The sequence below is a fragment of the Thunnus maccoyii genome, chromosome 20 (assembly GCF_910596095.1).
Source record: "Thunnus maccoyii chromosome 20, fThuMac1.1, whole genome shotgun sequence".
In the NCBI taxonomy this organism is placed as follows: Eukaryota; Metazoa; Chordata; class Actinopteri; order Scombriformes; family Scombridae; genus Thunnus; species Thunnus maccoyii.
This window is the reverse complement of record NC_056552.1, coordinates 7,503,224-7,516,963: the sequence shown is the minus strand read 5'-3', so window position 1 is coordinate 7,516,963 and position 13,740 is coordinate 7,503,224. Positions and strand designations below refer to the sequence as shown.

General features: G+C 41.2%; 1 protein-coding gene across 5 annotated transcripts in view; it reads right to left on the bottom strand.

Annotated features, from left to right (window-relative positions):
• Positions 1-13,740, bottom strand: part of tanc2b (tetratricopeptide repeat, ankyrin repeat and coiled-coil containing 2b) — a 144,498-nt gene that overhangs the window by 72,534 nt on the left and 58,224 nt on the right. For 4 of the 5 annotated variants that reach the window (XM_042396823.1, XM_042396824.1, XM_042396826.1 and 1 more), the window contains exon 4: positions 629-700. The exons of the other annotated variant lie outside the window; for it this stretch is intronic. In XM_042396823.1, the coding sequence (XP_042252757.1) occupies positions 629-700 (72 nt within the window). The remainder of the gene's footprint in view (positions 1-628; positions 701-13,740) is intronic. 5 annotated transcript variants of the gene reach the window in all.

Here is a 13,740-nt window from a genome sequence, read left to right as displayed (position 1 = left end):
GCATGAGGAGGAGGGTGGGGTAAAAAAAAAAAAAAAAAAAGGGTGGTGGGGGGGGGGGGCGACATTAAATTATAATTGCTCAAAACATTTCCTGCCAAGCGCTGGCGTTCCTGCTGTTGATCAACATTTACTGCTGTATTACAGCCTATTTCCCCTCAGACTTACAGACAAAATTACAAGAATATAACATTCATACAGTTTTCTCCCCTTTTTTAGTAGTCATAAACTTTCCTGCTACGGCCCTCATGGGTTCCTACTGTGAAAAACATTAAGGGAGTGACGAAAAGAGATCGCCGAGAGAGAGAGGTTTATTATAGGAAATGAGAAGGTAAAAGGTGGGAAAAAGAGCTCACATGCTTTTTTTTTTTCTCAGAAACCTTGCTTCTCATTTCATTCACTTACATAATACAACATTCACGCATGGGAGCAGCTCACTCCACTCCTTAATAACCAATAGGAGAGCAGACTAGCTGTTGCAGGCAGCTTTTTCCAGGTAAAACTGTGTCTCATGAATGTGTGAAGTCAAGGATCCTGCTTACTAGCCTACTTCTTTCCTCTTGCGCCCTTGGAAAGAAACTGCGGTGTGTGCTCTTTTAATTTTTAAAAAACCTGACTTTTGTTGGCTTACCTTGGCCGACGTGGCTCAGGTGAGGGTCTAGACTGGGCGAGCGGGGGTCTGCCAAGTCCTCGCTCCCACCATCTGCGGACGAGGAGCAGAAAGAGAAAGACAGGGAGTGAGCGCGGTGGTGGTGGTGCTGCTGGTAGCGTGTCGAGGAGGTGCGAGCCAGCAGCCACGCCACTTCCTCCTCTCCGATCACCCAGGTGTGGGACCGTAGGACCCCCAGGAGGCTGCTCACGCACAAACCCTCCACGCCCTTCCTCCTGGGGCCCAAACGGCCCCTTATGGTGGCGAAGGGGGAGCGGGCCGCCACGCTCCACTTTTTCCGTCTGCCCATGGTTAGACTAAACAGTCAGCGAGCCTCTATATCTTGGGCCTGCCCGTGCAGATAACAGAAACGGTTTACATTGCATCCATTGTTGCATGCAGAAACGTTAGAGCCACAATCACTGAGCTCGCTGGGCTCTACGGTTCAACGAGCAAGGACTAGCAGTAAAAGAGTGGGCGTTTCCCAGGATAGATCCACATACGGTTAATGATATGAGGATCAATTACGCCCAAGGGAGCAGGCAGGCAAAATTAGCCACAGTGGATGGAGCAGAAAAGAGGGGTGTGTGTGTGTGTGGGGGGGAGGGTGGGGCGGCATCACTAGGAAGCACAGTCAGTGTCACCGGGGGATTGTTTCATAATCCTGTTGGAGTGCGGATGGATCTACTGTAAAGTACGACAGGCCAGCAGAGGAGGTTTGGAACAAATGACTCAGAATAAATGCATCCCACTAGAATTAAGTGAGCTATTAATAAAGTCTAAACTAAGCTACTTGTATAAAAACTAGTATAAGCCAAAGGATTTTCTATGTGGAGATAGATCAAAGATTGCCGTATTAAGTAGAGGCAAGACAGACTTTTATCACAATGGATTGTATATCTTGGCAATCCCCGCATTGTGTTTCAATCACTGAGCTCCCCATCAGCCCAGAAAACCCAAACAAATACTCAAGTATTATCTCTCCCATCGCAGATTCACACACTGCGGGACAGTTGCCACACAGCGGGGCGGATTGAGTCGCTGGTGGAAAGATCAAGCTTGTCGATGGACAGATAGAATAAGCCGTGAGGCATGATTGTGTGTGAGAACTGGGCCAGTCCGAGATTGACACTGATTGTGGAAGGGAGTCCTCTGCAGAGGAGCTTTTTTTTTTTTTGACCCGAGTCACCGTGTCAGGATGTGTCAAGAGTGTCCAATTAAACGCTATACCTACATAATGTACAGAAATATGAGAAATACATCAAGTATTTACAAACAAAAAAAACCCATAGATCTTTCTGCCAACACTTCTCTTCTAACACCTTCATTTCTAGCATGTTCGACACCAACAAGCCCACCAAAAATAGCTTTTCACCTCGTATACCTGATGAGCCGTATCGTCTAGTAAAATCAATGTCGTGAAAATCAATACAGGCTTTGAAGATGATGTGCACGAGCATCGCTCTGCACAGCCGGCCGTGAAAAAAAGGCACACGTGAGCGCATACTGTACTGTGTAACATGTGACGCTGTGAGCAGAAAACTCACTGATATACAGTAATAGATTTTGCACACTTGCTATGCTGCTGCGGCATATCTGATTAGCACCTAAGGTGATGTTTTGAGCGACTGGCTTGTCATCGGATGAGCTCTGTAGCTTGAAATGTCATATCTGAAGTGTTAATAATGTAAATGACTGGAGGATTATGGGCTGTAGAATTATTTACAATAGGACAAAAAAGTATTTGGCGTAATCTTTTTTCCAGTGTGTTGTGATAATGTTTATTTAAAAAACAAAAAGTACATGCTGTGGTACATATGGCAAATAGCTTTAGTGAAAAAAAAAAAAAAAAAAAAAAAGCTGCAGGCTCTGTTGGAAATGAACAACTTTTATCCAGGTTCAATTACATTCCACCCACTGAATGACAATGCTATGTTAAGCCCTCAATTTAAATTACTTTGTTACTGCGGTTTTGGAAAAATACCACACAGCACAAACGTGGCTTTACCTCTTTACTGGAGTCTCCTTTCCCTCTACTAACATTTCTTTTTAGGCTTGGGAAACACATCTTTGTACCTCCTTTATTAGAAAGAGAAAGCTTCTATTCTTCTTTGCAGATTGCTCTCTTGTTACCAGTGATCACAGTACAATGTCCTGCCACACAGATCAATGGCCTTTTAAGTGGGGAACATGAAAGGGGAGGACCTATGGCTGACAGAAGACAGAGGCATGTTTTCATTCCAGCCGCAGAGACAAACAGTGGACATCATTCTGGCTCTTTTACACGACATCTGTCAACCACTCGTGTCGAAAACAACACGGGGAATACAACCGAGCACAGTTCAAGCCTTCAGTTCAGAGTCAGAACAGACAATCCGCGCTCTGTAACCGAGTCCTATTCAGCTGTAAAATCAAAGCTTTGCTTTCTAAAAGACCATCTCCTAAACCCAAGAAATAATGGCGCACTTTGGACTGTTGGCCGTTCTGTTGGCAGCTGTGATGCCACGGTGCTGTGTTAGGATGTCAAAGGAGCAAGCCAATTTCGCACTCGGACAAAGAGTCATTATGGGAGAAGTCAGCATGACATCTGATAGTGATCCCAAGGATGGGAGCATGGCGCACAACTCTCCTATCATTATCGTTCAGACTGACTTTGATGAACCTGCCCGTGTTCAATGAGACCTAAGCTCCGAAATTAGGCTTCTGTCTGAGAGTGATTACTTTAAATTGTGGTCTTTTGTGCGATCGCCTTCAGAGCGAAAGGAAGAGCTTAAAGAAACTGTTTGACAGAAAGCCGACGTACGAAACGGTCATCACTAGTAACTTCGAGAGGTTTTGATCGGCGTGCTACGTTCTCAAAAACTTTCTGACTTTACTAACCATGGAGGAGAGGAGGTGGAACCAATTTGAAAAGGATTTGGTTCACTTTCTGTGACTGATTGATCGCGTCACACACACAACAGAAAACTGATAGATTGGCACAAAAAAAACCAACAACCTGCAATCGATGCCAGTCTTTCATTTGCAGGACCCTACAAAAAAACTAGAACCAACCATGGAAAGAGAAAAAGATTGCAGCCGAGCCGTGTTATTGAGACACATTGTGGATATTAGGAGCCCAGAGAATTACATCCTTCAGCTCAATGACTTCACTCAGTGAAAGCGCAGTGATTTAGTGTGAAGTTCAGTTCCTTTACGCCTTATTTCTTACCTTTGCTTATTGTCTCCGTGGGGCTCTAATGTTGTTGTGTGTTGCCAACTTGTTGTCGACTCCCCTGTTTCTCACCGGGAAGCAAACTAGGACGCTAATTAAACACCCCTATCCTCCCCGTTACTCACCGTGTCGCAGCAAATTTACCACACCGTTTGTCAAAATAACATTCCTGGTTACAAATAACAGGCCTGCAGATTATTCCATGAGATCGGTAGGGAGGTTTCTTCAACCTATTTCATCACTATTTCTTTATAATGCACGACAGCAAGCACAGAAATCCCCCCCCTGTACTTAACGTTCCTTCAAAGCATGACATCTAAAAAAAAAACAGAAGAATAGAGAATGGCGTAAATGGTGAAAGATTTTTCGTCATTTTAAGATGTATTTCTAATGCAGAGGAGTGCGCCGCCATACTTGCATCCTCAAAATCCTATTATTATACACTTCTTTCTCGAGAGCGCTAAATGTTAAACTATCTTAAATCCCTATAAATCTGATGTAGAAACAGAGGGATCATGTGCGATCAACCATTATAAAACATGCTGACATTTATTCTGCACGTAGTAGCCCACACACAAGTAAGAATGAACATGTGAGCACCATATATCACATTGTCTTGTGTGAGTAGATGAACCATGGCTGGTTTATCAAAATAGAGATTAATGTAAAATGCTTAAATGTAAACTTCTGATGTCAGCAGAGAAGAAGCTGGGATTGACTGATAGCAGGGCGCTTAAACTTCAGTGCAGGAAGACAAAAAATTGTATCCAGCAAATCATAAAGTTGCTTTTATGTCTGCATTAGGGCTCCAACTAATGATTAATTTGATTCAATAATGAATTATTCGCTCTATAAAATCACTTTTTCCTAGAGCCCAACGTCTTCAAACTACTTATTTTGTCCAAACACCTGAAGATATTCAATTTATAATGACACAAAACAAGGAAAAACTTCAAATCTTTACATTTGACAAGCTGAAATCAGAACATTTTGGGCATTTTTGCTTGATAAATGACTTGATTGATTATCAAAATTGTTTTGCCAATCGACTGACCGTCTAATCGATTGTCTGTGAAGATTCTCAGTAATCCGAGTGTTGAGTCAAGAGAACTGGACTAGTAGATTCTTGAAGCCACTCATCATCACATCATCACATGAGGACTAACGAGCTACATGTGACCTCAACAACCCTGAAGGTTAAAAACAACCCGACAGAAGTTAAACACCTGGAACTCCCCACCAGTCAGTCAGAACTGAGGAAGAGGAAGAGGTGAAACATCTTCAAGAACCTACAACAAGTCCAGCTGCTCTCACGGATACCTAATTGATTAATAAACTAATTGCTGAGTCACTATTTGAGTTGTGAGTTGCAGAAGTAAACAAAATCACAACGTTTCGACACTAGGATGGAAAAGTGTGGTCATGTGTTTTACGCTCGTTTCATATTCTGATGTGCTCCAGACACACACTGCTTCTCAGGTTTGACATTCATTTAGTCTGGATTTAATCAGATTCACAACAAAGTGGAGCCTCTTAATGAATCACAACACCACAATGTGCTGCATTGAACCATACGAGAGAGCAGACATCTGCTCAGTTGTAAAGTTGGCGGACATCTTCATTAGCATCAGCCTTAGTGTAAGCTAACACAAAAAAATGCATGTGTGCTCCAAAAAGGATAAACACACACTGACACACACACTCACACAAATCTTCTGTGAGAGAGCTTGTCAAGCATTTTCTCTTCATCGCTGCAGCCAGCCCCGGTCAACCAAAGGAAGTGGAGGGTTCTGACATCATGCCAGTGTAAAACAATGGGGAATCACTTTCATACAAACCACAACACACAAACACACTCACACACATACTGTATATACAGAATATACACGTACAGTATGACACACATAGAAGTAGGGATGCTATACTGAATTTAGATCAAAAATATTCTTCGCATGGGGCCTAAAGACCTCTGTGGAGACCTGTGTTGCATGCCGTTTTCCATTCCTCTAGCCACATTTCCTACCATTTACTTTCAACTGTCTAATAAAGGCATAAAATTCCCTAAAACTATTCCAAAAAATGGTTTCAAGCAAACAAAGTGCAATCAGAGACATTAAGGAGTCCAAGAGGGAGTTCTATTGTGGCCTTGAACAGTTTATCTGCACATTGACTTTTATCTTCTCAACTCAGAATGAGAAAATAATGTGATATTTATGTATTGCACTTCATATCCAACTAGCAATTGCGTAGCTTGCAAAAGTCATTAAAAGGAAATCTGCGGTGCAATCTAATCCGTTTTAGGTTCCTGACGTTGACATGCTTGGGAGCCCACCTCTGGTTTGGAATCAAGGTATTGAGGCTTTTGTCTTGACAAACCACAGATGAAAGAGGGGAGTGGTGATGGAAAGACAGCAGGACCGCAGAATCAGAGATATAAAAGAAACAAAAATACACCAGAAGTCTGTTAGTACTCAGGGGGGACGTCAGTGTTCTTTCATGAACTTTTCTGGTGAGTTTTGTTGCTTGTCGGACTAGAAACCTTGATCATGTAGCACATAAAGAAGACTAGAACCAGTGTTTTTCCTGTAAGCAACCGCACAGCTTCCTGCTAGGGCTGCAAATAATGATTATTTTCATTATTGATTAATAATTTTGTTGATAAAATGTCAGAAAATAGTGAAAAATGCTTTTTACAAAGTTTTAAAGCCCCAAGGCGTCATCTTCAAATGTCTTGTTCTGCCAAGATGTTGCATTTATCATTATATATGACACAGAAAAGCTTATTTGAGAAACAGCAACAAGTGAATATATGATTTTTATAGTCATCTACACCAGCCCCTATTTAAAATATACTTGCACTGATTTCAAAGGAGGGGTGAGGTACGTCCAACTGTTGAACTCATAAGCAATCTTACACTCAGGTAGTTCAAACAGCACCAGTAATGAGGCTCCCCCGGCAGAGGAGAGGTACAGTTATGGACCTTTGTTGTTGTGAGTCTGTGAGGACAGCAGAATCCAGGTGTGCCGATGGGAATAGCGGGAAGCAGACCGAGAGGAAGAAGGCCAGCCGAGCCGGCGGTTTCACAAGCCGTTAATTGCATTTAGGACAAAACCCGTATCAGCTTTGATTTAATGTGTGTATCTTGCTCCTGTACAAGCAAGAAGGCTGAAAAAACCCAGCCGGCCAGCATGACAGCGAAGAAACCAAGAGTGCTGTGTGGGTAGCAGACACTTCTGAATGCTTCTGATGCCTACTGCCTGCTGAATAGTACAACGATATGCAGCATAACCTGAATTTTAAAAAACACGTACTATGGACACATTCTCAATTCTTAATATATAAACTGGATTTGTACAGACAGTCAAAGTCTTCCTACTTGAATCTTCTTATTAGGGCAAGTGTGTAGTAAACATCTATCAACTAAGCATACAACAGGACAAATCAGGGAAATAACAGTAATGTACTGTATTGGATCGGACCGTTTTCATTGATATTTTCTCACAAGAGCCAAGAGATTCTTTGCAAATAAAAAAGGTATTTATGCGTCATTAAACGCTCTTTATTTGCAGTCTGATCACAAACGGTGCTAACAAACAGAAATAACAAGATTTAATTTGTTACACTTGCATATGGGATTCAAAATTGTGCCAGTTACACAGCTGACACCAACAAGCATATGGTGTAGTTTATATATTTTGGCTTATTTGCATGCATCCTAAATATAAATCCAAGCCGAGCCAGTACATGCTTTACCTCTAATTTGGGCGATGTACTTCTTCAAAGCGGCGAAGAAACAGAAGTATTTATTTTCTAATAGCGCTGCAAATAATGTAGATGTAATCTTTGTTGTTGTAACCATGGCTCATTTGTTGTTTTTTTTTGCATATTGTGTTACAAGCCCAGAGCTAACAACAAATCAGTAGCATCTTCCAATTTACTAAGCAACAGCGGATGCAATAAAAGAAGAAATATCCTTATATTCCAGTCATGCCGAAAGCACTACAGAGGTATCTCTATTTGTCTTGTTGTTACATAAGTGTTGATTATCTGGGGGCTACGACACATCCTAATGGAGGCCTGTTTTTGAGCTCATAGCACTGTTGCTGTTCCTTTTTTTTAACCTCACCTGTGTTTCCAACTACAATATGACCCACGTTACAAAACTAGTGTTGCACTGATGGGCTTATGTTGGCTGATATCAGTGTTTTTAGACTAAGATTAAAGACACTGTGAGCCGACTTTTAGCAATTTAATATTAGATCAGTCCAACAAGATTAAGCCACAAAACTGTTCTTTACTCCTAAAACATTTCGGCCAACCTCCCTCTTCAGACTGGTTTATGAAGTCGTTTCTGAATTCTTCATATACGATCAATCAATTAATTAATGTAAATTACAAAAGTGACAACACACAAGACAACATTCAAATGTTCTGAAAATACAACATTTGAATCAAAGCTCATCAATGAGTAAAAAAAAGGGTTGAATCTCTGTTGTTCAGTGCAGTTTGTAATGACGCTCACATTGGCTTATGCATTCTCAAATTAAGTCAAATTAATTGTTCAAATGCAACACATACAATGACCAAAAGCCAAACCATTTAAACTTGTTAGCTTACATTTAGTAGAGCTGGACTGAGAAATGGTCGGGGCCAGTTTATTGGCGATATTGGCATATTGCAGATATATCGGTATCGGCATATATGTCGGCTGATAAGTAACTAAAAAGAAATGATAATGATTTTTTTAAGGTAATTTAGTCGGGTAATTTAATTTTGTAAGAAAGCACTGACAAGTTTATTTTCTATAAAACATATCTTCAGTCACAATTCTTTAAAAAACAAATTTAAAAGATCCTTGTTAAAAATGTTTATGTTATGTGTAAATGTAAAACATTTTAAATAAGAATATTAACCAATATATTATCAGGTTTTCTTAAATACAGTGTTTGGTCAGGCTATAAAAGTTGGTGTCACCGACCTTTTAAAAGGATATATCTTAAATATAAACCTGTATGGTGGTGTATTGCCCTAAACATGACCCCTGATCCTCTCCAACAGAAAAAGACAGCGTTTCTTTGGCATCAAATAACACTTTATCGCCTCCCAGCCTTAAAGAAAAGCCCAGAGCCCACGACCCTGACCATTGAGGTATATCTGGAGGACAGCGAGCAGCACGGCGGCGGCACCGGGCCAGAGAGGTGACGCATATGTGAGTAGCTGAGTGCGTCAGGCTCTGGCTGACAGCACCACGACTCAGCAAGTGTCCTGGATGGATGGAGGTGTTATGATGGAGGAAGTAAGGGAGAAAATGAGAGAATGTGTGTGTGTGTGAGAGAGAGAGAGAGAGAAAAAAAGAGAGAAAGAAAAGAGCGATATGCCCCCGACTCCTACGTTGCCATCCGATGCTGAGAAAAAGCTGTGTCGCAGCACTGAGTGGGTGGGCTTCGTTTAAAAAGATAAATAAATAAATAAATAAAAGCTAGTGAATAAGAGTCTGGAAAAAAAGAAAAAAAAAAAAAAAAGAGAGAGGCAGCATCAAGCATCTCCTACCTTCAGTCTGACACACCACTGGGGTTACATCACAGAGCGGTAGAAGTGAAAAGCATGCAGCAAAAATAACCAAACGGAAATGGAAGTGTTATTGGGATTTTTTTTTTTTTTTTTTTTTTTTTAACTTTGGCTGCTTTGAGACTCGCAGAGAAAGAAAGAGGATGAGCAGAGAAATGAAAAGCTGATATGACTCTCAGTCTTCCTCCGGGCGTTTAAAAAGAGGAGCCCTGTTTTTTTTTTGTTTCTATCCACTTTTAATCCTCGACAATCTTGAAAAAAAATAAAAAAAAGGCAGAGATCCCACCTGTACCACCTGCCACCTTATTCCTCCTCGTATGTGGTCTCTCCTTCCCTAATGCTGAGAAAATGACAATCTCCCCTGTTTCCTTTTCAATTTAAACCTCACTTGAAAAATTAAGTCCTGCAAAGGATTATTCTCATTTTCAATTAGTCTGTAAATTCATTTTTTAATTAAACATTTGGTCTTTAAAGTGTGAGAAAACTGAAAAAAAAAGAAAAAAGCCAATTACAATTTCCCAGAGCCCACGGTGATGTCTTTAACTTGCTTGTTTTGTCCGATAAACAGTCAGAAACCCAAAGAAATTAAATTTACATTGATATAAAACAGAGAAAAGTATCAAATCTTCACATTTGAGAAGCAGAAACCAGCTAATGTTTGACATTTTTTTCTTGATGAATGACTTTAACAATTAATCTGTTACCAGTTCACCCCTCCCCTGAAAAACATTTGTCCAATCATAGCTTAGCAACCGTAACTAGGAAAGACAGGCCTGTCAAGCTTTGGATTTCTCCACATGTTGAAGCAGCGTGCATACTCAGAGTGCAGAGGGTGGTAAAAAAAAACATCTTAGCCTTTCCAACCCCCAAAAACACAAGCACTAAAGTGTCTGTCTGCTCTATTGTGAGCTGCAAACGTTAGCATGTCTAGCATACTACCTACAGTAGTAACCAAGAGTTACTTCCAAAGCCTTAAAGCACGTCATTAACTACATTAATTTGTGGGATTACATGTTGCATGAAAAAAAGCTCTGTTCTAGCAGTGTGAAGATGATCATGGATCAGAGTGTAGGCTAACGCTAGCAGCTCTGTCCGGCTCTATATTGTTTTATTGTATTTGGGGGAACTCCAACAACCTTGCCAACATTACTTGAGATAGTGTTACATTTGCTAAATACATCGGTTAGTCCTCATCCTCAAAGTCTTTCCTCATGTAATGTTAAAAGTGTAAATATGGGATTTGAAACTATGAACAAGTATGTAAGCTAAGTAGCTAATAGCAGGACTGACTAGCTCTACATTACAGTACAAGAATAATGCTGTTTCTTTATTTCCATGTGTTTTACTTGGAGGACACTGACTTTTTCCATGAGACATGCAGCTTTAGTCTCTGTCTCAGCCTTTTACTGTAGCACAATATTATGTATGTAGCTATGAAGTGCATATTTAGGGCCGGATGGCGTGCCCTGGTAGCCTCCTGGATGAGACACATGCACAGCTGATAAACACACAGCTGTCGTTTCAGCCGCCAAAACTGACAGCTGCCAACTAGGAACGAGAAACAGACTTTTTTCCTACTTCTGTCTGGAATCGAGGAGCGATTGTTTCAAACTTGAGTGAACATTTTTAGAGGTAAATCTGCCAACGTTATCGCTGGCAACAGTAACTAGCGGGGTGGTAGCTTAACCAATCGTCGGTTGTTTGTCTCCTGATTAATCAACCAGTTCGTTAATTCACGCCGAGTAAATGAAGAAGTAGAGAGAAGAAAACATTTTTTTTATTTGACATGTGGACAGCATGCTGAACACCACCTTACTGCGCCCGCTGTCAAGGAAACCTGCTTTCTGATTACTCTGTTGCCTCGTGTCAGCTAATCTACACATCACCTCCGTTCCCTTTGACCTCTGGCTGTCTACGGTGGGAGGAGGTGTGTGTGTGTTTGTGTGTGTGTGTGTGTGTGTGTGTGTGTGTGACTCCTGCTACGGCTGCAGATGCCTCTCTCTCTCTCTCTCCGCACCGGTGAGGAGTGTTTGATGAGAAAAGGTCGGGATCCTGAACATTCACGCGGGGAGGTTAAGGGAGAGATCTCCTGCTGAAAGTCGGTGCTTGTTCATTATGTTGGGAGATATTTACTGCCTTTCAAATAAACGCCTCAGTGAATGACAGCCTGAGTTATTGCCATACAGCAGCTTAGAGAGGGATACCTTATTCCTCTTGCTTTGGGGGTTCTCTGCACTAGCGGGGATTTGTAAGTTTCACACAACAAAACCAGAAATGTGCAAGGAGAAGTTTGCACCACACCCTAATCTCGTCTTTACCAGCTCCACTGAGGATGAACTAATTCTTAGAAGAAGAATGATGTTCAAGGATTTTTAGAAATGGTTGCGCCAGCTGCAATGGTCCTTCCTGTTTACCACTGCTTTCCACAAAGAAAAAAAAAAAAAGAGATACTGGATGGTTGGAGTGAATAGAAAGCCATATCTCAAATGAAAACGGGGTGTCTCAAAATTGTGAAGTAGTTTGTAATTCAAGGATGACTGTGTTGCTGTAAATATACTCTGAAATGGGTCATGTTTTGATAGAAGTCTGTCTAATTGAGGGGTACTGTATGCTAGCACCACAAAGACTTCAACAGAAAAGAGGCTAAAAAGAACAACAACAAACTATAAAACACGAAAAAATCTCATTTATGGAGTAGAAGCTACTCCGAATAACAGAATGCAATCACTAGATTATCTATTTATATAATGATTTAATGATTGCTAACCTTTCATTTGGGCCACAGCTATATAGAGTGCCCCTCTCCTTGTGGAGCACCAGCTAAATGCCAAACAAACAACAGATAAAAAGGCCCGACTTACAGTGTCTCCAAAATAGCCATGAGCACAAAAACACCACGGCCATAAAGAGCGTGTTTGATGTTGGATAGAAAAAGGCCAGCGGCGGTACGAGAGCCGGGTGTCATTTTTTTTTGTTTGTTTTCCTCCTCGTTCCAATCTGCAAAGCTTTTCAACTCGGAGTAACAATTAAAAAGGAGGAGAAAGAGGAGAGATGGAGAGAGACAGAAAAGGGAGGTGGCCGTCGACTGCGGCCGTAGTAACAGACGAAGCGCGGAGGACGGTGAGGTGAGGTGGAGGAGAGGAAGACGTCCTTGCTGCTGCGCCCTCTTCCGTGGTGCTCTGTTATTCTTATCCTTTGCTTGCCCACAGCGATGTAATAATTCACTCGGTTCTCAGTGTCATTGTGACGATAGGGGAGGAGGAAAAAAAAACTCTACATATACACACACACGCACGCACCATCTCAATTGCAATGGAGATGGGCGTACAACTGCAAACAAGCAGGCCTGAATAATGAAATGCACATTAAATATAAAACAGACTGGGGGATTGTAGAACCGGCAGTGCCACAGCAGACACCAACAGCCGGTTATACACGGCGAGGAGAAAGTAGGCTACTGTACTATATGTGGCTGGATATCTTATCATTAACGTGACAGCTACAACCTATGTGTGGCTATGCGGACTATATTTAAAAAAAAGTGTCCTAACCTGAACTGCAGCTGCAAGATGCTGTTCTATCAAACTAAACTACTAAGATGTTATATTTTAGATAATATATATGCATCAATACAGAAGATTTGCTCAATTTTTTTTTAGAAACAAACTGCTGTAAAAAGTTGAATTTATACAGAAAAGCACTTTTAATACAGAGGTTCATTAAAAAAAGTGTTTTGCAGAGTACAAAGATCTCTAATATGGATGAAGAAAAACAATGTCACATACTCCAGGATATAGGTCAGTGTGTGTGTGTTTGTGTGTGAAAGAGAGAGTGACGAGTATTGCTTTTGACAAATACAGCGTGCTAGTTTTGCATCAATTTTTCATGTGTTGCCTTCAGACAGGCACCTAATGTTTGGGTGCAGGTCTCGTTGTTTGTCGCTGAACTACTTTGCACTAAACTAGCAGATTGAATTTGTTAATAATCCCCGATAACGAGTCTGTTCTGTTTCTGCTGTTATCTACGGTGACTCTATCGAGTGGAGGAAAAAAAAAAAAAGGGATTTCAGAGGGATGTGATAACAGCGAGTTAGTCTGGCTTTTGGAGTCAAACAGCTCATGGTCGCAATCTTTCTGGCTGCTTAACAACAGATACATGTAAGCTAAAAGCAACGATAAAACGATATAGAGTCTGGCGTTATTTGACATAATGGGGAAAATCTTCAACAAGTAGATGGTGAAAAAAGGAAGCAATGTCCCTCCTCTATCTCATTGTCTGTCTGGTTGCAGATGTACAGGAGCTGGAAAGTAC